This window comes from Haliaeetus albicilla, chromosome Z (genome assembly GCF_947461875.1).
Source record: "Haliaeetus albicilla chromosome Z, bHalAlb1.1, whole genome shotgun sequence".
NCBI lineage: Eukaryota > Metazoa > Chordata > Aves > Accipitriformes > Accipitridae > Haliaeetus > Haliaeetus albicilla.
Genome location: NC_091516.1, coordinates 35108338 through 35134351, shown reverse-complemented (window position 1 = coordinate 35134351; position 26014 = coordinate 35108338). Strand labels below are relative to the sequence as shown.

General features: G+C 37.1%; 1 protein-coding gene across 2 annotated transcripts in view; it reads left to right on the top strand.

Moving 5' to 3' along the window:
* CNTNAP4 (contactin associated protein family member 4) overlaps positions 1–26014 on the top strand; it is a 248668-nt gene that overhangs the window by 63341 nt on the left and 159313 nt on the right. For both annotated transcript variants that reach the window (XM_069777544.1, XM_069777546.1), the window contains one exon: positions 13912–14105. In XM_069777544.1, the coding sequence (XP_069633645.1) occupies positions 13912–14105 (194 nt within the window). The remainder of the gene's footprint in view (positions 1–13911; positions 14106–26014) is intronic.

Here is a 26014-nt window from a genome sequence, read left to right as displayed (position 1 = left end):
TCCCCATGAAGTTTTCTATGCAACATCTACCTATGAACAAAATGATCTCCTAAAAAATTTACAATGCTGAGGTGTAAAAAATCCCCACTTTGCTGATGAAGAAAAAAGAGAGAGAAGATTAAGGATGAAAAGTAGTAATCCATGCTTCACACAGAGCAGGATTTACTAATACAACATCCTGAACCTGGATATACTCAGAGACTAGAGAAAGAAAAAACAACAGCACTGCTGCAAGAATGCATTTTCCTAACAATGAAACAATCTCCCAAATTAAGTTCTGGCTAAATTTGAGCCTTGGATTATTGTCAGAATACGTGTCAAAAAGGGGTACACCTGCAAACTATGTGAAATTCCTAGTTCCTAGTAAGGGAGATAGTTTGCTGATGATCATCAAATAAAAGTGGTTGGTGATAGTCAAGAATGATGCAAATCTTGCAGTGAACTGGCACCCTTCCAAAATACTTTTTCATGAAAACCATTGTCTATGAAGAACAAGAACTGCTTTCCCAGCAGAAATCTGTTGGAAGGACATTTTTCTAGAACCTGCCTTTTGCTGGGGGAAAAAAAAAATCCCTTTTAAATACATAGCAGGAATGGCTCAGCCTCAGAGTATATCCTACACAATTACAGCTTCATTATTGTATTTCTAAAAACCCCCTTATCTATTTAAATGAAAATATGGTCTACTTTCAAAGAGTAAAATATAATATTAATTACATAAAAGTGTTTGACTCAAACTTGGGCTTTCCAACACATACAAAACATGTTGCCTAGTGTAGACAGCTGGTTCCTAGCACTTTGTGGTATCATGGCGATGAAAAAGCTGAAGAAAAAATACTGCCTTTGATAAGTCTTTAAATCACTGCTAATAAGTTCTTCTTTTGATAAACTATGACAATCACCTTTATAAAATATCTCCCTGGATATATTTACATAATGAATGATTGAGGAGAAATGTCTTCAAAGCCTTCTGAAGATAGAATGTAAAATGGGATTTACTCACTCACTCGTTCTCTCTCTCGCTCACTCACTTACCTAAATTACTGTTAACACAGAAGGGGGATGAAATAAAGTTAGCTACATTCTTCTAACTGGCTTCATGAAGCTAGAGCAAACTTTGTCATTATTAATACCATTTCCCAGCACCTTTCTGTCATGTTGAATCAGATCAAAAATGCCTCTGAAACTTTTCTTGACATAGTAACTGCTACTTGTCACAAATTATTATTAAAACCTAACATTAATTTTATAATACCTGCCACAATTTTGAAATTTAAGATCCTTACATATTAAATATTCTGACAGCTGAGAAAATAAATGCAATTGCTCCCTCTCTTCTAAGATCGTACCTGTTTTCTTCATTGATACTCAGGTTCAGAATATCTTAAAATAAGGTAGATCTTCCTACAAAATTAAGCTTGTTCTGCATTTGAGGCCACTGGAGTAGCTGCTCCACCCACCTCCCTTAGAATAGAGTCTGTCTGACTGAAGCATTCATATGGCTCTTTTAATGTTCTGCCTAGCTCAAAAGTACCTGAAATCTTTTAGTAGTTCTGATTTCCATTGAGAAAGCTCTGCATGCCACCTATGCAATACTACTGGGAAAATACAGCTTCCTTACATGGATAAGCTAACAAATAGCTGTTATTTCTATACTTATTCCTGGAAATTACTCAGATAAATTCCTCTCATTCTTAAACTTTTAAGAAGCAAGCCTCTTCACTCATTTCTTGACAGCAAAGGTAACATTATAGCTTTCAGAATCAGATGCCATTCATGTGGGACTTTTTAGTGTTTCTTCAGACAGTGCATCTCATGAAATATTCTTGTGAGTGAGAAGTTCTCATTTGGGGTTTTTTTTTGGTTGGGTGTCTTTTGTTGTTGTTGTTTTTTTTGTTTGGTTGGTTGGGTTTTTTAGTGTGTAGGGTTTTCCCAAATACCACACCTTTATAAATGCATCTTTTAGTTGTTCTTTCACAACATTTTCTGAAGCCTGGCCAAGAGGATCCAGACAATGTTGGCTCATCTGTTAGGAAAGAAAGGGTGGTACTCAGGACCTTCAGAGTTTATATAGCCCAACAAAGTCTGATTTTGTTACAATGTAGGGAGGTAAGTATTGTTTTCCTAAAAGATCACACCATTCAGAAGACCTCTTTGAAGGGGAAATCTTGTTTTGATTCCTTGAAATCTATCCAAGATTTCATTCTGTGTTTCTGAGACCTCAGTACTTATATTGAGCTTAACTTAAGTCCGTCCATTTTTAAAATATGAAGACAAGACCAGAAAACAGCTAAAGAGCTATGCATAAAATTGGAAGTATTTGTTTTACCATTTCTTCTTAATAGTTAGGACAGCTTCAGCTAGTACTTGGTTTCCTAGATTCAACTTATATTATTTAAGCACTACTAAAATCAATGGGAAGAGCTTAAAATATTGAGTGGTTTCCTACAGAATCCATATATGTCAAACATACTGAACCATGACACTGTCCTGGAATCCACAGACATGGAATCTTTTTATATACTTTTAAATCAGCAGCTCACAACTGCTTTTAGTCTCCCCCAAATGACTAATATATTAGTCTCTTTCAGGCAGAAAGTAATTGCTTACTAGAAGTCTTAAATTCTCCAACTATTCAAAGCCTACCTTTTGAGTAATATCTAAATAAAGAGATATTTCTTTGTTCTTACAATTTAACTAAACACAATATAGCTGCTAAACTCACCTGCTTAAAATAAGAAGGCGAGGAGCCTGCAGAGATGAAAACACCAAGGCTGTTCTCTTTGGGATCAGATAGACATGAGCCTTTCTTCAGGGAATAATAACCCTTTTTGAAGAGCTGAGCTTCACTGCATTGAATGTTCTTTTGTCTTTTTGGGTGTTAGGATTGGTTATTTTATATGATAGTTTTAAATATAGGTAATACATGAGTATGAGAAAGACCTTTTAGTGCTGAAAATAATCTAATGGAAGCAATAGGATTTTGCTTATATCAAAAGCAAAAGATAATGCAGCTATCAAACGTGGTTGAAAAATACTATGCAGAAACTTTATATATGGAGCACTGACTGCAGAGCTGGCTTCTGATCTAGCAGTCCCTCTCTGCCTCCTTCTGTCTGTGTTCAAAGATGATTCTGTGTCCAGTATTTCTTATTCATAGCTCAAGGTCCATCCTCGTCCTCTCAGTTTTACTTGCCATAGTTTATCCATGGTTTCAAATTTTGATGTTTACGTGCACGTCTTTTATCACTGAGATATGACTCAGAACAGCATTGTTGCTATAGATTATGCATAGCCTTTCTGACAAACTGGCCAAGTTGTGATTTACACTGTTCAGCATCTTTGGCTATTTAGGTTCTTCCTGATAATTACTTTTATTGCACTCTGTTAGTGTATAAATGCGAGTTTCTAATTGCATGAGCTCTATTTCTTGGATTGCCTTATTCAAGCACAGAACTAAAATCTAGAAGACAAAGGTTCAATCCCAGCATTCATCCTCTTCCCCAGTTCTGTTATTCAAGAGACTTTTCTAAGAGACCAAGAGGGTTCTTGCCTGGTAGCAATCCATCAACATTGTTTATAGGATATTTCCCCCACCCCCCTTCCTGATTATTTATCAGTTAATAAAATTTTAGAGAACGAAACCCTTGCATTGTTTACTTAAGTGTTAGCCTATAGTTTTGTAATCCTTCACTTGTGAAAGAGGATGCCTTGCTTTTCAGCTTAAGAAAGGAAATAATATCATATTTCAATATTTTAGGTTTTTTGAATGCTCTAAAACACTTCATTTGGCTTTTCTTAGGCTAGAAAGGCTCAGTTGTCAATTACTTGCATGTAGAAAATCTGCTTTGTAATATGTGCAGCCAAATTTATCCCTGGTGCAACTTTATTGACTTCAAATTAAAATCAGCTTCTGTTAAATGATCCATATGGGAAATACACAGCTTGGTTAATCAAAGGAAAGCATCCTTTATGATGCGTGTTAGTTTAAATCCGGATTTTTACTTATATGCATTGCTTGCAGTTTATATGATTAAATATGCAAAAAAATAGGCTGAATTCAAAAGTATAAATGGTGATCCTAGCTAAATGGTATAGTGAACTGCATGTGAAGAAGCGGGTCTGAATATACATATAAGTGTGAAATGTGGTTTACATAACAACATAGGCAACAGTAGTCACAGAGCAGGATAAACAAGTAGGGGGGTGATGTTCATAAAAAGGGGAAATCTTTATATCCGTCTCTATTCTCTGTAGTTCAGAATTTTTCAAATTAAGCAGAAGAAGCCTTGCAGCCCGGTAGCTACAGAGAACCAGTTTGGAAAGCTTAAGCATCACCTAACAAATTGTCTGCCAGAAAGTTTAAGTTTTAAACCGGATATAACTCTCCAAGTCCACTGTAACAGTACCCAGGTATTTTCTGTCATGCATTTGAGGTTTTGGGCCTTTTCCTCATTGTCCTGGTTTCAGCTGGGATAGTTAACTGTCTTCCTAGTAGCTGGTACAGTGCTATGTTTTGAGTTCAGTATGTGAAGAATGTTGATAACACTGATGTTTTCAGTTGTTGCTAAGTAGTGTTTAGACTAAAGTCAAGGATTTTTCAGCTTCTCATCCCCAGCCAGCGAGAAAGCTGGAGGGCAAGAAGTTGGCACAGGACACAGCCAGGGCACCTGACCCAAACTGGCCAAGGGGGTATTCCATACCATGTGACATCCCATCTAGTATAGGAACTGGGGAGTGGGGGCGGGGATCACCTCTCGGGGACTGGCTGGGTCTCTGTCAGCGGCTGGTGAGCAATTGCACTGCGCATCATTTGTACATTCCGATCCTTTTATTATTGCTGTTGTCATTTTATTAGTGTTATCATTATTATTATTAGTTTCTTCTTTTCTGTTCTATTAAACCGTTCTTATCTCAACCCACGAGTTTACTTCTTTTCCTGATTTTCTCCCCCATCCCACTGGATGGGGGGAAGTGAGTGAGCGGCTGCGTGGTGCTTAGCTGCTGGCTGGGGTTAAACCATGGCGCTCATTCATATCTAGTTTTGTTCTTTTGTAGCTATTTGCTAATTTTGCTAATTTTTCTATTTTCAATGTCTTAATGATAATGGTAACGTCACCCTTGTGAAGCTAAGGAATTATGAAAATGCATGCCCTTAAGACACATATCCTAGCAGACAGGAGCCAGGATGAGGAAATAACACCCATTCAGCATTGTGATGTATTTATATTGGTGGCCGTGGGAGAAGGCAGGGGACATTTAACCTCCAGAAACAAGGAGAACAATCTCATAGAATTTAAACTATATGTGAAGTGCATAAGAATGAAAATCTTCTAAAAATATCGGCAATCTGAAGGAAAGCAAGTCTTCTGTAAATTTAGTGTCTAAATCTGGGACATATTGCGGGACTACAATCTTGTTTATAGTTTAGCAACTGAAGTGACTAAGAAATTGTTGACTAAACTGTAAGCTGATTACTTTAATGAAGAACACTTCCTTGTACAACTTCTGCAGAAAAGCTTTGTGCGTTACTTGGGGGGAGGGTGCAAGGAAACCCCAATATATTGTCACTTAACTGACTTGAAAATGAATGTTATAACATTGTAGAAAGAGAAATCAAGAATAATGAATGTTCACAAGGCAAAATTTGGTTCAATAATATATGAAAGATGTATGATTGCTTAGGTTTTAAATCTAGAACAAATCAAACAATTTAATGCATTAAAAATACCAAGAGCTTAGGAAATTTTCCCATCATTTAATACTCAGTTTATTTATGAATATTACATAAAATGAAGGAGTCTATTTATCAATCAGTATGTACAAGTGACTGATGGAAACTTTAATCTTTGATTGAACCTCTGCTAGGCTGGATGAAACCAGCCTGCCAGTAACAGTAGACACTCTATTAACCTGTCAGCCATCAAGGCAAGCTGGCAAGTTGCTACCAAAATGGGCTTGAAAAACAGATTCATGAGTTAAGAAAAAGAGTTAGTACTTCAGAAAAAGTATATGGTTTCTAGATGTGTTCAGTAAATTAATGTACTTTAAAGAGAATTACATTGTACGTGTACAAATATTTAAAAAAATATTTATATGAAAAAGCAATTAAAATAGGAAGAACTAATGTCAAATAGAATCAGAAGATTTTATATATTTTCTGTAAGTGCAACTTAAAGTTAGCATGGTCTTCATGAAAAGGAACTGTGTAATGCTTGGTTTTTTTAAGAGAAATCAAGCATGAAACTTACATGTTTTTGCAGCCTGAATGTACATTTTTGATATAGTGCACACAACTAATGTCAATGTTGGTAAGAGTCAGCAGAAAATAAAAAGGGTTAACCCCCCCCGAAACTCAAACAAAAAGTATCTCTTGTTATAGGTTGTCTCCCTTGTGAAAAAGATTTTTCTGATTTGCTGTTAGGTCACAAGGAAAGATGTTTCATCAGTGGCTGTTAGAAAATACAGTGAGAAGTAATTGAAGAAAATGTATGCTTTACATAAATGACACTGGCAAAAAGAAAAGTTAGAGAATCAAGGTGAAAACTAAAAAATTAATCACTCAAAAAGTTTAGGGATGACAAAGTTATGTTCTTCCTGTAAGTCTTAGTTTAGCCCTTGTGTGTTTATACATTTTGGCACAGTCTTGATTAACGTACACAGTATCTGCATCCCCATAAAGACTCTTGAGGACCTCCCCTGATCTCCCCAGAAACATCCACACCACAGACCATGAGCATCTGACAAGCTTTTCTGGTTTTCAACAAGATCCTTTTGACCACCCATTATGCCCCTGACTTCTATGCATCACCATGCCCAGATGTATGCTACAACAAAAAAGGTTCTGCTAACCACTACAAATTGTTATGCACATTAATCTTGCCGCAAGGATAGGACACACTTTAAAAAAAGACTATAAGGTCCTGGGTGAGGACCTAACGTTCTCTAATAGTGTTTCTGGCAGGACTGGGCAAATGTTTCATCTCTGTGGTGCTGCAGGTAGCAGTCAGATGCCGGGAGGACAGCTGGCTGCTGGACAGTCAGACAGAAGAGCTCCTGAAGAGCCTTTGACAGATGAAAGCTTCGTGTGAACCACAGTGGTGCAGTGCTGCAGGAAACATGTTGCAGCTGTTGAATGGTGATCCAGGCCAGGCTGTGGCTTCACAGCCTGGAGACAGCTGTTGGAGACATCTTTCTGCTTCTGCTCCATTGCTATTCTGTATGTGCCTTATGTAGCATTGGTCAGTGGAGGGCTGACAGAGGGCTTCTGGGACTGCATCTTTATTGTAAACCCCCAAATCAACTATCCCTGGCATTAGAAGCCTGTGTATCTGTGTCTCTTTCTCTTCTTTCCATGGGAAGTAGTGCAGTATGATGAGGGGGAACAGGCTACCTGGTGGCTTGCCTTGCAAAAACTTCTGGAAAATGTGTTACGCAAGGCAGAAGTACCTCTGTCAGCTGGCAGCAGGTAGTGCTGCCATAACAGAGACTTGGCTTTGCAGGTATTCTTTGTTTGTGTCTTTCTAACTTGCTCTATCACTTCATTCTGATCAAAGCTCTGCAGTCACCAAGTGAAAATGGTTTTTGCAGATGGGCTTTAAAAATTATGTTCTCAGCACTGTCTGCCTGGCTACTCCTGTTGACAATAATACAACCCTCCCTTTCAATTGAAAAGTTCAAAGTTGTCACCAAATTTACCACTGTGACACAGTATTCTGAGAAGTCTTTGGATACCATGGCACTGCAGGATGATGCTGTGCATGCCTGGAAGCGTTAGTGGATGATCTGAGGATCCTTTCATCCACTTTCATACTAAAAGTTAAGTTGTCTGGTCTTGTGTGGTGTGTGCCACAGATAGAGTATATGCTATGGATGTGAACTGCCCAGCTTGTGGGTGTGAAGGCCCTTGTTTAACCTCCCAGGCTGGGTGTTCACAAAGTTTTCTTACTTGCCTGATGCTGCCACACTGCTCTGCACAGCCACTAAAAGGTGAAACAGTATGGACGTAAAGATAAGGCTGTGGAGACTGCAACAGAGCAGTTGAGGTGCAGCCACTGAAACCACAGAGATGATAATATCACTTACTTGTCCTGAAGAAGTAATTTTAAGGAAGATCTTGTTTGACCTCCTCTGTTTTAAGGTAGAGCATATGAAATATTAGTGAGGCCTTCCTAGAAAGTAATTGTGAGCATGTGAGATTTATCAGTGATTTAATTTTAACTCAGTTAAATTGGGAAGGTGTCAAAGGATGAATCCCCTGGTAAATATTCAGGACCCTGCTTGAATTGAGGGAGCAGCAGACTTTTCCATAAGGTGACTGATTTGATTGGTATTTGTAGATCTTGTGGCAGACCTGAAAAATAAACAAAACAACACAAAAAGATACTTGCTTTATTTGATAGAAAATTAAAGTTTTTGGAAGCCAAAATGTCATGCAGTTGTTTTAATGGAAAACTGAAGGTTTTGATGGAAGTATTGCAATCAATTCTAGTTTTCAGTTATCAATACTAGGAAGTTGTATGACTTGCTTAGGAAATGATGAGCCATATGCTGGCATTTAACAATGATTATGGGCCAAATAAATTTACTGGACTTTCTTCCGTATTCACACTGATTTTCCATTTTGTATAGTTTTCATAATGCCACGAATTTTCTGTCTGGTTTACTGACTCTGAATGAATACGCTTTTTGGCACATTATTTCAGCCCAACCTCACGATAGCCCGAATTCAGCCCCTAGAGTCTGCTTGGCCTCTCATTTTAGTGGAGCATCTACATCATTCACAAAGAGCTGCTGGAATGGTGAATTGGTTTTTTATGTGTTGATTTCCACAATACAAGATGACATGGACATGGCTGTCAAGGTTGGTGGGTTGGAAGGAGTATCATGATATCCTGTCCAACCAAGGCACCCAGCAACTCTGCCCCAAATACCCGTGTACGGTTGCATGACTAACCAAATCCAACAGGTGTTAAAACTCAGAATTATTCTTCAGCAAAAGTTAGTTAGAAGTCCAGTAACATCTTGTAAAACCACAGGCTCAATGATGCAGAGAATTAATGCTACATGGCCAACTTCAGAATCCCCAAGATTTAAAGTGATGGCTCAAAGTGTGCATATCACTCACCTAAAAGCTGAGGGCTCTCTCCCTCAAGGAGTTACCTCGCGCGGTGCCCCAACCCGAGGGGGAGTCCCCAACTGCAGACCCGCTGCTCCGAGGAGGACTGCCAACGTGTCCTCCAACGGGACCCTGTTTATACCCCTGTCGAATCTGACCTGTGGTCATTTAATTCTATTGGCTAGGAGGGTCACCTTGGTGTACCTGGCACATCTCAATTGGCCAGTTCAAATTTCAACCTGCAGCCTCCAGGGTTTCCTTCCCCTTCTCCCTTCCTGGAGAAGTTTTGTTTCCTGCTGGCAGGATGGGGGGCAGAATGTACTGCCACACTGCCCTGTTACTTTCCTTGAAGGAAGAAATCCTTGCTGTTGGGTTGTATGCTGTATTCTTCTTAACATCTGTTGGCACTGAGTGACTGCTACCAGCATAGGTGGGAGGAGATGGGACATGGCTGCTGTGTAAAGATGAGTATAGTGCAAATGGAGGCTGCTACATGGGAATTTGTAGGGGGAAACTTCTCAATAGGAAAGAGGAGACTTTCCTGAAGAACTGAATTTACCTGAAAGGAGGGTGAGGGATTTTTCTGAGTAGTTTAGAGATTTTCTTAAATTCAGTGTCATCTTTATCTTGCATTAATTATCTTTAGAACTTGTATTTGACCTGGAAATGTGCTTGTTGTGCGTGTGCCTGCTTTCAGGGGAGAGGCTGAATGGGCCACATTTCTCTGAGAGTGCTGCTTGAGAAAATTTGAAGACCTCAGTGGCATCTTCCCAGAGAACAAACTTGTGGTAGGCTCTGTTTTTCAGTCTTGGTTTTACAGTAACTAATACATTGTTAGAAATACGCTAGTGATGTAAGATGTAATATTATATAAAGTATTTGGTGAAGAATTGTGTAATGAGGCCCTTTCACTTCATAAACTAAATGAAAACACAGAGAGTGTATGTCAGGGAGCAGGACGGGCTGGCTGAGCTCAAATGGGGTCCTGAGCACATGGGTAGGTCATAGGGGGAAGCCCCATGGGAGACTGGGCAGGGCTATTAAATTCTTTTTGTACCCTTGGGGCACTGATATTGTTTTAGAAAGATTAGTGAAAACAAGATCATGGAAAAGACATAGAGAAACCAAGAGCTCCTGGGTGGGAGATGAATGTCTAGTCTAGAAAGGAGACTCACATGGTGTCACTGAGGACTACAGAAATATTTTTAGTATTTTATCCAGAGCTATGTCTTATTGTTAGTTATATCTCTGCTTTTTTGGGGGGAGGGGAAGACTACAAAAAAAAATTCATTTGTCCTTAGTGTAAAATGAGGCACATCTGAAATCTTGATTCTTTCTTTCTTTCTTTTTTTTTTCATGAAATTAGTATTTATAACTATCTTTAAATGTCTTTATGGGCTTACTTTGTTGCTGATTATTACAGATGCATGACTAACTAAATCCAACAGGTGTTAAAACTCAGACCCTCCGGGGTAGGCCTGGCGTCCCTACCTGATCCTGTGAGGTAGTACCGGTACCTCCACTGGTACTCCGGGGTAGTACCGGTACCCCTAGTGGTGCTCCGGGGTACACCTGCTGTCCCTACTAGCTCTCAGGGTTAGACCCGCCCTCCCTACCTCACCCTCCGGGGTAGGCCTGGTATCCCTACCTGATGCTCCGGGGTAGGCCTGGCGTCCCTACCCGATGCTCCGGGGTAGCACCAGTATCCCCACTGGTACTCCGGGGTACACCTGCTTCATTAATATGAATATGGTATGATGAATTATTTCCTGTTTTAATGTAATAAATAATCACTTAGTTAATTCAGACCATAATAGTTAACAACAGACTTTTCTAATTCTGGCTTTATATCATTTAACTTAACCTGTGGATTTGGGAAGTAAGATACACCAAGTAGGAGATTCAATTTAAATTACTAACCACCACTGTCGTTATTTAACTCCAGCCAGCAACTAAGCACCATGCAGCTGCTCACTCATTTCCCCCCAACCCAGTGGGATGGGGGAGAGAATCACGAAAAAAAAATAAAACTCATGGGTTGAGATAAGAACAGTTTAACAGGACAGAAAGAAAGAAAATAATAATGATAAAAACAATAAAAATAAAATTACAGTAATAATAATAATAATAATAATAATAATAATAAAAGAATTGGAATATACAAAACGATGCACAATGCAATTGCTCACCACTAGCCAACCGATGCCATCAGTTCCCAAGCAGCAATGAACCCTCCCTCTGCCAACTCCCTCCAGTTTATGTACTAGGCATGACATCACATGGTATGGAATACCCCTATGGCCAGTTTGGGTCAGCTGCCCTGGCTATGTCTCCTCCCAACTTCTTGTACCCCTCCAGCCTGCTTGCTGGCTGAGCATGAGAAGCTGAAAAATCCTTGACTTAGTATAGCAACAACGGAAAAACATCACTGTGTTATCAACATTCTTCTCATACTAAATTGAAAACATAACACTATACCAACTACTAGAAAGAAAATTAACTCTATCCCAGCCAAGCCAGGACAACCACTGCCCCACACTCATTCTCAGTGGAAACAGACTGATGTGACAAAGTCTTTGTAATTACATTTGCCTCCTTGTAAATGCAGAATACCACTTTTACATTACACTTATTTTTACTGAATACCTATCTTAAGCAAATGCTTTTCTCCACCCTCATTTCCAGAGATGTGTCTATATTTCTTCTGTTAGATGTAGTCAGTTAAGTGTTCACTTAAGGCAGAACATATTCTGTGTCAGAACTCACATTTATTAGAGACAGGTCAAATTTTGAAGGAATCCTTTTTCAGAAACTGTTAATTCTTGACCATTTCGCCAACTTGCATGTGCAAACATAGGGGGTTTTGAGTTATACGATATGAATTTTCCTTCAGAATTGTTTTCTTATAATCTTTTTTAAAAAAATATTCTAAACTTATTGAGAAACGGCATGGGTGGGATACAATGGTTGCCTTTAAGTCACTGCTGAGACTAATTGTAGCTGTTTTTAAATTAATTTGCTAAATAATTATATCACTAATTCAAATCCTCACTCAGCTACAGTTTCCATGACAAACAGGTTCATAAGGAAACCACAGAAAATTCATGTGTAGAAAAGTCTATACTTATATCCTGGAACTGATATCTCTTCTTATGAAGAAATGAATAAAAGGAGAAACTCAATGGGAGTTAAGGCAAAATATCTCAAAGTATTTACATGAAGTTCTAAATCCTGATTTAGATAAAGAGCTAAAAAAAATTTTAAAATTCTACACAGTTTTTAACTCTACCTATAGACTTAAATCTGTTATATTGTAATTAGTTCATAAATGTGTGGACAAAGGACTTGTTATATACATGGAGCTTTAAGTATTTCCCTCAGGTCTTTCCACTTACTTTGCTCTGTAGAATGAACCTTACTTTTTGTGGCTTATGAACACCCATATGATTTCCCACCATTTTATTTTTAAATGACAGCTTTAAATCCTTAAGTAACAATTCTTTTTTCTTTACGTTTTTTCTAAAGGAGGTAATGTTAAGGACTTGACTCATGACCCTGAACAGAATTAAACCATACTTGATGTTTTATTCATGAACTATTATGCATCTTGAAGCCCATACAAGCATAAGATTGGATTGCAGCTGTCGATTTCCACATAATACAGTGTTTATTGGTTGTTGTGGGAACTAGATATATCTGTTCTTGTTCTGTGTCTGTATGCTTTAAGAACTTTTCAAGGTGCCTCTTATGTTTGTAAGTTTGTCTGAATTAGATCTAAATCTGTGCTTACAAAATGGATCTTTTGTCATTTGTTGTCACTCCATTCTCTAATAAAACCACCAGATGCTAACCATGTCTGAATACTTGCATATTTTGCAAAATATTTTCATAAACCAACATTTTCTCTTACGAGATAGTTTATGACCTATCCTTGGGCTTTTCCATCCAACTTCACAGACAAGCCAGTAGCCTGATCTGAGTATATAAAGGCAAACTAAGGAAGACGAGGGAGAACAGAATTGATATGATGTTTTTCTTAATTTTAACATGTCTTTCTAATTAGTTAAAATACTATAGGAGTTTTATATATAGCTATGTGTTTTGGGTTAAACTTTATCTTGAAAACCAGTCTGCCTCCTAATTGAAACTGCATGTATATATACCTTATACTCTTTTACCGTTTTGCCTACAAATTGTTTAGTCATTTTAAGAGGCATATGTAAATTTATCATCTAACCGTGCTTTATGCCTTCATATACAAATCTGTGTATCAAGGCCTCACAGAACAGAGTGATACAGAAGCATTCAGGTTAGACAAGACCTCAGGAGATCTTCTAGTCCATATAAAATGAATTGAGATGTATAAAACAAATAAACAAAATTCTGAGGTTTTGACTTGAAGAGTCTAATTGGATAAGAATTATTCTTTAAGATTCATTACAAAGCAGAGAAAGAAGAGAGTGAGTAAATTCACAACTTTTAATAGTTATAATTGATTACATATATCAAGTAAACTGTTTAAATTTTTATAATAGTTATTAAATAATACCAAGACAGTTTTGGTGAAATGATATCTTGAATTAGAATCATAGAATCATAAAATTAGAATCATAGAATCATAGAATGGTTTGGGTTTGAAAGGACCTTTAAAGACCATCTAGTTTCAAACCCTTGTCTTGGACAAGGATATCTTTCACTAGATCAGGTTACTCGAATTAATTTTTGCATATACAAGTTTTGTGTTAACTTGCTTCTTTTACAAATACATTTCAATCTTTTTCATTCCCTTTAAGGTGCTGGTGGCTGGTCACCACTTGTGTCCAATAAATATCAATGGCTTCAGATTGATCTTGGTGAAAGAACTGAGATTACTGCTGTTGCTACTCAAGGGGGTTACGGGAGCTCCGACTGGGTAACAAGCTACCTTCTGATGTTTAGTGATGGTGGACGAAACTGGAAGCAGTATCGTCAAGAAGAAAGCATTTGGGTATGTTCTTTCAATAATGAGAATTAAGTTTCTACAGAAGACTTAAAATACGTGTGCTATACATTGTTGCAGATATGAACAAAGCAGTGGAGTATAAAGAACTACACTGAAAGTGTTTAGATAGTAATTTAATTTAGCTTTTGACAAGATAAAAGGCTGTAAAAAGGAAAAAAACATCAAAAACCTAGCCTTAGCATTACTCCATTAAGTCTCAAGAAGGTATTCTGAGTACTAAAAATGCACTGTAAAATCTCTTTTGCCTTGCTATGTATGGTAAAGTTGTTTTCTCAAAGTATTGATCTCAGTGTGTTAAATGTGGCTTTTTAATTAGGAAAAAAAGAACCAGCAACCCAACTTGCTTTATTTTTTATGGAACTTTTAATCTGATTGTAAAAATAAAATGAAGCAACACAAAGATGTCAAAATCATAACAAAACAAATCCTACTTTAAAAAAAAAAAAAATATCAAGCAATATTTAATTTTTGGTCATCTAATTCAGAGTCTAGTTTCTGATATTCCAACCCATTTATCTCCTATTAGCTTTGTAGCTAATAATAATAATTAATAAGCCTTGTTACGCTCATCACTTTCTATTCACATGAATTTTATTTGGAGTAAAGGATACACAACTGCAGACAAATGATGTCCAAAATCCACATGGAAAATTGGATGGTACAGTTCTAGAGCAGAGCTGCATCTTTCCTTGGTCCCCAATGGCTAGCAGCTTGGACTAAAGGAAGAATATTGGTACTTGTGGTCTAAGATTTTATCCTGTTAAGTTATTTCTATCCTTCTGTCCCTACAAAGAGCTGGTTCATTTTTAAATTTTACTAAGCTTTAGGCTTCAGTTGTTTCTTGCTGCAGTTAAACATTATGTTAGAACGTGTTTCATTTTATACATTTTAATTTTGTTTACTTTTAATTCAAAATGTTCTTGTCTGTCTCATTGTCAAACCCCATCTATGGTATAATGAGATTATGCAGTGGCTTACTTGTTGCACAATTATCCTTCTTTTTGAATTTGCTACCTACTTCCGCTTCAGATTGTGTTTTCATAACAAAGAGAAATAAATGAGTTTCTAATCCATATGGCTGTGGGGAGTAAGAAAAGAAAAACAATCTTCCAAATGTTAAATGAGCATAAGCTGCTACAATATTGTCTTTGCTCATCTTCAGACAGACTGTTAAAACAAATCTGAGAGCTAAAGCTGCTTGATTTCTTTTGAAATCCCACATTGGTATTGCAAATAGTGATGCAGATAGTTATTTCTTGAATATTGCCATGAGTAAAATATCAAACAAAAGTTCCAAATATTGTTAAATGCTCATGCAGACACGGGGGTAAGAATTTTTTTAGATCTGTAGGAGGGGAAAAGTAAGGTTTCAATTCCATTATCTCAAACTTAATAAAAAAATGATTATTTTAATGATTGCAGTGCAGATTGGAGGTATGGCTTGCAGGCAGTGATGTATAATTCAAGGATGTAAACCATCAAATTCAGGGAGAGTCTATTGATCTTTTTTATGTATCTTTATTTAGGAGTTCTGCTTCTAGGGGAATATATTTTCTCTTTTCTAAACTAATGCATAGACGTAGTCTTGGAATGAAACTCTTAAATCTCTATTTATTTTATAGATTTTCTCTGACTGTTATCTGTTTATGTTAAGTCTTCTTAAATGAAGTGCCCAAGTTCATTTCAGGCAAGAACATCCCACATTTTATGATACCTACTGCATTATTTCTATCCTCTTTCTGAGTCATTGCCCTATTACAAGATTGCTTACCAGAGGTAACTTTTTTTTTTTTTAACTACTACTGTGCATTAGAATGATGGAAGATGTCCAGATTTGTGGGCCATGTGTTGCTATAAGTACTTCAGAATTCTTCACTGTATGTAAGGATTTGCACTTTGTAACCACTCTTTCTAAACTTTCTTCTGTACAGTTTCACATCTCCCTATTTTTTATTTTCCTTTTCAGAAGTTAGTTTTAAATTGTCTTTGCCAGCTTACGGTTTATCTTAAGGTACTGAAGCTTCTGACATCAGTGGAGCTGATCACTGTTTTTTCATTCACTGTAAAATTTTTATAACAACTGAGATGCAAAGAGGACTACCTAGGCATCTGCAAATGATCTAGTTATAAAAACTTTCTTTATAGTCTGTGGAAAGGGTAGTCTTTTCTAAGGCTGGTTCTCTGACCTTAGATATCTTTGTTAGGTTGAAATGAATCATGTACAAGTATCTTACCCCTCTCTCATCTGTGAAATGCTTCATTGCCTATTAGTGCTGAATTTGAATGTAGATATTCTAAAGTTGGGTGAGATGAACCTCTCTCCCCTCTTGTGGCTACTAAATATGATTTGTTTTCACATCTCTGCATATTAGGCATTGGTTTAGAAGGAATCATGGTGACTGTAGTCTTTACCCATGCAATGTACCTTGATCTCAGTCTTCTCGCTGACAGTTTACTGATGACCTAAATGTACATTTTACTTGCTATCTTATACCTGTAAGGAGTTTATCTTTCATGTAGATTTAATTTATTGTTTAAAATCCTTTAATTCCTAAAAGTACTTTTGAAAGACTAACTCCATTACTGTTATTAGGACTGCTCTCATTGTAGGTTAAGTATAGTTAGGTATAGATTTTTAGTAGGTACTTTTCTTAGTTCAACAAAAAAAATCTGTTTGCACACTCATTTTGATTTCTTTCCTCACTGACATGACTATCATTGTCTTTTTTAAAGTTATCTCTAAGTATTTTCTGCACTGTTCTTGATACTTATGTTAAGATTTTTCAGGCAGCAACTCCTAGGATGAATATGAACATCTTTTTAGAAGTCAGTACAGTTCTGGTCAAGATATAATTCTCAAGTCAAATAGTTGTTATTAATGGTAAAATATATATTTTTGGACAGAAATATTTCCCTCTGAGGATGATTAGTTTAATCTTGGAAAGAGATTAACTCAAATCAATTTTAGATTTTCTTTAATGTTACTATAAATGTAAAAGTGTTTGAACAAGGAATGTTGTGTGTCTTTAAGTGTATGTTCTTCAATCTATTTCTATTTTTTCCATTCCTTAGGGTGTAATTTGAGATGCAGTAAAGCCCAACCTCCCAAGCCCAACCTTTTGCATGCTTCTTTTGTTACCTCTGAAATGAGCAGTGGTTGCAAATCTGTTTGTATATTAAGCTATCAGATTTTTACTCTGGAAAGGACAATCTTTTCATTTGTTTTGTTTCAAACTTCAGGAGGTATACAGTAAAACGTCATAAAAAACGTATGGCAAACAAGCTTTGGTTCAAGAAGTACTAAGAAATTTTTTACGTCTTTAAATATTACCTTCAGTAGTGGTACTGCTATTACTTCTTCCTAACAATTTGTATTCTTGATATCATCACCTATATTTTTTCTGTGAAGAATCTCATAATGTAATTGGTAGTTTATTTTATCTATTTGGGGCAATGTATATTAATCCTTTTAACAAGTGTAGCTTCTAGTTTTAACTAATTTCATAGTTTTGTATCACAAATGTGGTATGCTGTGTACTTTCTCCTTAATACTACTAATTAAACATTTATTTTAAAAGGAGAATAATAAGGTAACAGAGTTTATATTCTCCATCATCTTCAAAAGGAGGAGCTAAGAGGGGGAAGAAGGACAGCAATTTACAGTTTGAAAGATAAGTTAAGTTTCCCATGGCTGATTGATAGTTTCAATGAAACCATGAGTGACACAGCTCACAGTGAAATGCATCACAATGCCATCATTAGCAGGAATTTTGAAGAAGAAAAGAAATGCAATTTCTCTTCAATTAAAAGCTGACCATTTCTTCTCTGATACAGCTTGGGAATTACAGAAATTTAGCCTTCAGTTTTGTTGTTTTGGTGTTCTTTTTTTTTTTTTTTTTTTTTTCCTGAGAGAATAATGATTTAACCATTCCACAAATATGACCCAGTTTTCAGTTTTATTTATTTTGAATCTTGCTTCTAAAATTTATTTCCAAAGCAGAGGAATTAAAACTAGTATTTATACAAAGTTAGCTAAAATTTGGGGAAATTCTGACCATTTTTGTAACAGCTGTTATTAAAAGGCAAATCTTGCAAAGTAAAAGTATGTTTATGTCTGTGTAAGTTTGTCTATATATTTAAGTTTTGAGGTTTATTTACCATTTTATATACCTTAGTTGAAGTTAAAGCTGGAGGTTTGTTTTATCATAATTTTTTCAATCATGTGAATTTGCATAGAAGTAGTTTCACTCTAACAGTTACTATTCTGATGGTATGTAATAAAATTGCATGAACGTTGAATGATTTGTTGCCTGTGCATTGGTACACATATTCCCAACTTCTTTAAAGGATTTGGGGTGTTAGAGTTTATTGGAAACTTCCCATGCTGTAAAATGACTCACCATTATGGAAAGTTCCAGATTAAGGAATACTGAATTACAAGTATTCTGTGATAGTCACATTATACGATTCAAGAGTATGGAGTTGCTTCACTGTTTTCTTGAAGCTGGTGGCTTTTCCTCAGTCTCAGGGATTCAAATGTTTGCTAGAAGCTATGATCCTCCTCCTTGATCATAATCTGCTTCACTGTAAAAGCGAAAGGCTGTACCTATGTATTACTTTGCTGGACTTCTGCTAATTACTTCTTTGAACCAAAAGAATTTTCTGTTGATTTCTTCTGCATCCAAGGCACAGATGATTTAAATGGTTACTCCATCACTATGTTTTCCTTGTGTACAGATTCCACATATTGTGATTTCAGTATGCAGACTGGCATGTCACTTTTTCTGTTGCTACTCACAGAAAATAAAGAACCTCTTTATCTATGATTTAAGGTAGGGCAAATGGTGGTGACTTCAACACAATTGGTTCTAATGTGCCTATATTTGGCATACCTTCTTCAGCATCCACTTGTCTTGCATTTTCAGCCACAAAACTCCCAACAAACAGTTTTAACTACTTGATTCAACTATGTGACTCAAGGACATATAACAGCTTAGCTGCAACTGTCCTTTGCCTTTCTGTAAAATCCTCAAACACAAAATCATCACAGAGTTTGTGACATTGCATAATTTATGTGTAAAAACTCCAAAGTGCACAAGTATGTTTAAAGTGGTTAAAAAAAAAAAAAAAATTGCATCTTTAAATTTTTAAATACTTCCTTGTAAATGATAATAACATAAAAAACAAGCCAAGCAAACTGGTTTTTATTTCATCATGTAAATTAAAACCCCTCTGCATCCTATGCAGAGTGTGTGTTTTAAATAATAATTAAAAAAAATAAAAAAGAAGATTAATGTGTATCCCAAAACTATTAAAGATATCATTGGCCTCAAAATGTCTTGTCCTTGAAATTTTCTGTTTCAAAAAAGTTTGTTAAAATAACAATAGGAGCAGTCGCGGCACCAATATCGTGCAAAACTCTACATATACAATCTAAGAAAAAGAACCAGGAACCACTGACTAGAAAGATGGGAATCGGGAAAGGAGTAGTGAAAAAAGGTGATTATCAAAATCCATTCAGGCCAGAAGTAAATTTTCTGGTGATACTGAATTACATTAAGGACTCTCAGAATCTGAAAGTGAGAGATGGTAACTTCAAAGTTTAAATGGCACATAAACAAATAAGCTGTGTCATGTTAGTTTAAGATGATAATTTTTCACCTTCAAAAAGTTTGTATGTTATTACGGTAAATATCAAATGTTCTTCTTTTTAAAGAGTATGCAGAATGTTATTACATAAGCTTTTGTTGGTTTTTTTGTATTTTTATTTTCTTCCTTATTTCACCATTGTAATAATTATAGTGAAGCAGACACAAATAGTTCCACATATATGTATCAAAAAGATACAAAACATTTTTTCTAGAGGCCTTAAGATGGTATACATAATGGTGCATATCCATATGGTGTGTGATGGCTTGTCCCTGTCTGGACGCCAGGTGCCCATAAAAGCCACTCTATCACTCACCCTCCTCAACAGGACAGGGAAGAAAAAATATAACGAAAAGCTCGTGGGTCAAGGTCAGGACAGGGAGAGATCACTCAGCAATTACTGTCATGGGCAAAACAGACTCAATTTGGGGGCATTAGTTCAATTTATTGTCAATCAAATCAGAGTATGGTAATGAGAAATTCAACCCAAATCTTAAAACACCTTCCCCCTACCCCTCCCTTCTTCCCGGGCTCAACTTTACACCCAAATTCCCTACCTCGTCCCCCTGGGCAGCGCAGGGGGACAGGAAATGGGGATTGTGGTCAGTTCACCACACATTGTTTCTGCTGCTCCTTCCACCTCAGGAGGAGGACTCATCACACTCTTCCCTTGCTCCAGCGTGGGGTCCCTCCCGTGGGAGACAGTCCTCCACGAACTTCTCCAATGTGGGTCCTTCCCACGGGCTGCAGTTCTTCATGAACTGTTCCAGCATGGGTCCCTCCCATAGGATGCAGTCCTTCAGGAAGGCACTGCTCCAGTGCAGGTCCCCTGTGGGGTCACAAGTCCTGCCAGAAAACCTGCTCCAGTGTGGGCTTCCAGCATGGGTCACAGTCTCCTTCGGGCACCCACCTGCTCCAGCGTGGGGTCCTCCACAGGCTGCAGGTGGATATCTGCTCCACCTTGGACCTCCATGGGCTGCAGGGGGACAGCCTGCCTCACCATGGTCTTCACCACGGGCTGCAGGAGAATCCTTGCTCCATCGCCTGGAGCACCTTCTCCCCCTCCTTCGTCACTGACCTTGGTGTCTGCAGGGTTGTTTCTCTCACATATTCTCACTCTTCTCTCCAGCTGCAGTTGCTGTGCCCACTGCAACTTTTTTCCCCTTCTTAAATATGTTATCACAGAGGTGCTACCACTATTGCTGATGAGCTTGGCCCTGGCCAGCGACGGGTCTGACTTGGAACTGGGTGGCATTGGCTGTGTTGGACATTGGGGAAGCTTCTAGCAGCTTCTCACAGAAGCCACGCCTGTAACATCCCCACCCCTCTCTACCAAAACCTTGCTAAGCAAGCCCAATACATGGTGTTATCTATTGTAATAATGGGGTTTTGTCACTCAGTATAGTTATGGCAAGGGAATAATTTTATATTTTGTGTATCAGAATTGGCTTATTTCACAGCTTAATGTAACATAAGGTGTTTTTTTGTTGTGTGTGTTTTGGGGGTGGAATGTTTCTGAGTAAGAGATGAGCACTGGAAGTGGTTATTATAATCTTCCCTAGAGGCCATCCACGTTGGGTCCAAACAAGAATTTAAAATCCCATCTGAGGTAAGAAATATAAGTTTCAGTGAAAAAGGGTCAGCTACTGAAGCTTTTATTGAATTCACATATCTGAAATGTTTGCTTAGTCTATTATTTCACTCGATGTGAGGAGGAGAATACAGACAGGTGAATAATTCATAACTAATATTTTATTCAACAAATGTTTGCATTTTCTGCCTGAGAATTGTCTGTTAGAGTGTGATTTACATAAACGAATTTGCTATTTTTAAATTATTTGTAGAACAGTGTTTTTAAAAGTAATTTGTGATTTTTATTCAGCTTGCTACACAGTATTGAGGAACATATCCTGGGCTGTTTTCAACATGTACACAGATCACAATGAAATATTTAAATTCCCCAACTAAGTAACCATAAGTGTTAAAGTCAGGGCTTCCTGAGTAAATGTTCAGAATAATGAATTTGAAATTAATTTTCCGGAAGAATTCTGTACTAATTTCATGACACCATGGTGAATATATTTACAGTACCCCATGAACTAGAAAATTGTGGGTAGGGAAAACAAATGAGATATGAAAACAGTTAAAATAATTTAATTTTAAAAAGATTATGAGTGATTAGTTTTAACGTCTGCACAGTTGTAGGGGAAATTAAATCCAAGCATCTTGGTACTGTTAATCTTCTGGATATTTCTAGTAAGCAGCTGCTTACGTTGTAATTGTGAGAAATAGTACATTGAATAACATTTCCAAGCTTTTTGTTTACCTGTTAAAATGTTATAAAATGACATAAAACCTCACCTTTTTGTGTTCCTTGCAACCTAAACAATGTTTTGCTGTATGTACATGTGTACACTTACACCCACAAATCAGAGATATATTCCACTGTAGAAAACTGACTGATACAGATTCTAGTCAAGAGAATTTCCATAAAAATATACCTTATATGTCTCTATAATCGAGGGAAATATGGATAGATTGGTGTCAGGTAAAATTATTCAAACAATGTTTTGCCCGCTGTTTACATGGGGAAGAAGCTTACAAGTGTGAAATTGGATCTCAAAAAGAGAAATAGTTTATAGAATCATATAATCGTTGAGGTTGGAAAAGACCCTTAAGTCCAGCTGTCAATCTAACATTAGCAAGTCCACCGCTAAACCATGTCCCTAAGTGCCACATCTACACTTCTTTTAAATACCTCCAGGGATGGTGGCTCAACCACTTCCCTGGGCAGCCTGTTCCAGTGCTTGATAACCCTTTCAGTGCATAATTTTTTCCTAATATCCAATCTAAACCTCCCCTGGCGCAACTTGAGGCCTTTTCCTCTCATCCTATTGCTTGTTACTTGGGAGAAGAGACTGACACCCACCTCACTACAACCCCCTTTCAGGTAGTTGTAGAAAGCAATAAGATCTCCCCTCAGCCTCCTTTTCTCCAGACTAAACAAGTTACCTCAGCTGCTCCTCATAAGACTTGTTCTCTAGACCCTTCACCATCTTTGTTGCTCTTCTTTGGATGTAGTCCAGCACCTCAATGTCTTTCTTGTAGTGAGGGGTCCAAAACTGAACACAGTATTTGAGGTGCGACCTCACCAGTGCCGAGTACAGGGGGATGATCGCTTCCTTCGTCCTGCTGGCCACACTATTTCTGATAAAGGCCAGGATGCCGCTGGCCTTCTTGGCCACCTGGGCACACTGCCGGCTCATATTCAACTGGCTGTCGACCAACACCCCCAGGTCTTTTTCCGCCAGGCAGCTTTCCAGCCACCCTTCCCCAGGGCTGTAATGCTGCATGGGGTTGTTGTGACCCAAGTGCAGGATGCGGCACTTGGCCTTGTTGAACCTCATACAGTTGGCCTCAGCCCATTGATCCAGACTCTCCACATCCCTCTGTAGAGCCTTCCTACCCCTGAGCAGATCAACACTCACTCCCAACTTGATGTTATCTGCAAAATTACTGAAGGTGTACTCCATTCCCCTCAGTTGAGTGGAGAAAAATGCTGGGGGATGGAGGAAGAGTCAAAAGAAACCAGAGGAGGAGAGTACTCTCACTTGGGGTAAAAGGTGCTTGAAGGGTAAAATGAATGCTAAAACCGAAAAATGAATACTGAAGGATGCAGTATGAAGAAAATCAGAGATACAATGAAGCTTGGAAGGAATAGTAAATGCATTGGTCTATTGTACAGAAGCTTGTGAAACTGCTTGCATGCATAAGCTTCCATTTATGATGAGGACATTATGATATTTATCTAAAACATTAAAATTTCTGAACTTAACTTTTAAGCTTTTGGATTTCTGTATCCACTTCTGTTTAAAATGCACTCTGACCACACTGCTATTTTTAGAAACTTAAACAGTAATCTAATAAGGCTAATTTAGCAGTCACAATGATTAATGCTTTGTATAAAGTAACTTATAGCACAAGTTTGACTTTCTAATGTGCACAAATCCTCAAAAAGGCAGTGCTATTATTTTGAGTTGGTTTTATAAATATCAGTAATAGTTTTTTTGTGAAGGTAATTATTTTCTTTAGACCTCTGATTATCTCTAATCTAAATATGGTGATAGTGGCACACCATTTTTCCATGAAAATAATTCACAGTGATGGATGCTGAATTAATATACATTGTTTTTACTTACTGGTTGTCTTAAAGTCAATAACATTAAAATATCCACTTTGCAGAAAATACTGTAAGAAATATTACAACCAGAAAAAAAAGTTTTAGTTCTCTGCCTCTCAGGTGTTGGTTGTTCTGGAGTGACTGAATACTGATCATATAATTCTCATATTAATATTAGAAGTTTGTGCTTGAACACATATTTGTGTCTTAAAATGGCTTATGATGGATGGGGAAAATTGTGCTATGGATAGGAAAATACTGTCGCTATTTTCTGCAACAGACAGATTGCAAACTTTGCAGATGACCTGAGGAAATCAAGCTGTCTTTGAAGAAAACAGTTCATCTTCATAAACAGAATGGGATATGTTTAGTTTGCTCAAGGCCTGTTGAGCTAATAAGAAGTAGCAGACTCCACATTCAGCTTCTGTCTTGTTTAGCCCAGCCACTCTCTCAGATGTAGCAAAAATACTTTCAGAAATGGATTTCAGACCTCATTTGGAAGCATCTCTCTGTTATACATGGATTTGTTTTATGCCTAGTATAATCCCTGAGGTTTAAAGTTAACCAGAGAGAAAGCCCTGAATTTTTATAAAAACTTTGGTCATTGAACTTTAGAGAAAACCTCAAGTTTATGTTGAGTATATCCAGTCTTAAACTTAGTATTGTGATGGTCTTGCCATTGTAATAGTATATTATCTTTACAGCATAGTCATATTTGTATCATCTTCACATTTCCCTTTTAGACACTTAATATTCCCTTAGAAAAGTTTTTAAACATTGAAATTATAGATTCCTAAAAGTAGAAATAAGAATTTGGAGATCTAAGTGTTGCTGACTTGCTTGAATCTGGGAGTTCCAAAGTAGACTTAGATGCCCAAATTCCTATTTTGACTGAGGAATCTGATTTTTTTACTGTAGTATTTCAGCAGTTTCAGTCCAATCTTCGTCTGTTTCTGCTCTTTCTCTGGATCTGTATTTCTACAAAACAGATACCATGATTAATAATCTTCTCTTACATGATTGGAAGACAGCTTTCAGTTTGAATAGGAATTGCTGTGCATCACTAATGGTTTATAATTCTGTTTTGGGGGGGGGGGTGTTTCTTTTCCTGTTGTAACTGTATATTTGCTTTTTGTCCCAGTTCATGTACCAGGCTACTGAAAAAGTAAAATCTGCCATTATGCTTCTGTAGCCACTCTGTTCCATAAACACAACAGAAGTCCCTGTTATTTCTTGTGCTGTATGATCTACCATGGAATAAGCAATTACTGTCCTGCATAATCCTGCATGAGGTGTTCAGTTTGCAATAGCACACTGCAGAACCCATGCCTAAGCATTCACCGAAAGCCTGGATAACCTCTACCTTGTCATTCGCTTGTGTAGTTAAGGTTTTAGATAATGGTTAGGCATTGACTTCTAAACACCATTAGAATACAGAGACTTTTTGGGGAGAAAAAAAGAAATCTGTTCTTAAAGTACATTTCTTAGTGAGTAAATGTAGCTTAAATGTAGGGTGAATCTCTACATCTCAGACAGAGTTTGTAATGGTTAACTATACAAGGAGTACCACATTTTTGAGAGTATGTATGAAATTTCTGATGATTTTTGAAGTAAAATGGTTATATACCTCTTAGAATGAATGTCTTATTTTATCAATATCACCTTCAAATCATATTGACCTGATTAGCAGCTTGATACACTCTCCACTGTGCATATTTCTTAGTTGACTAAGTTTCCATGTGATCATCATATCTTCATAGTCTGGGGACATTGTGCCTTGGTAATGCCATAGAATTTGCTAAAACTTTGCAAGCTTGTGCTTAATATATGTTTGATTCATTTTTGGCAAAATATATCATGTAAGAACAAACAAGATTAATAATCTATATATCAATATTGTGTAGTTGCCTGTTGCCATATTTTAGGATCTTTTTGTAAATCGAAATGAATGGTATTTCTCCACTGGACATGTATTTAATTCTTAGCAGCATGCATTTCCATGCTGAATAAAGAAGTAGTTTTTCTCTGGTAAGCTCATGTTTAACCCATTTAAATCTACATTTTC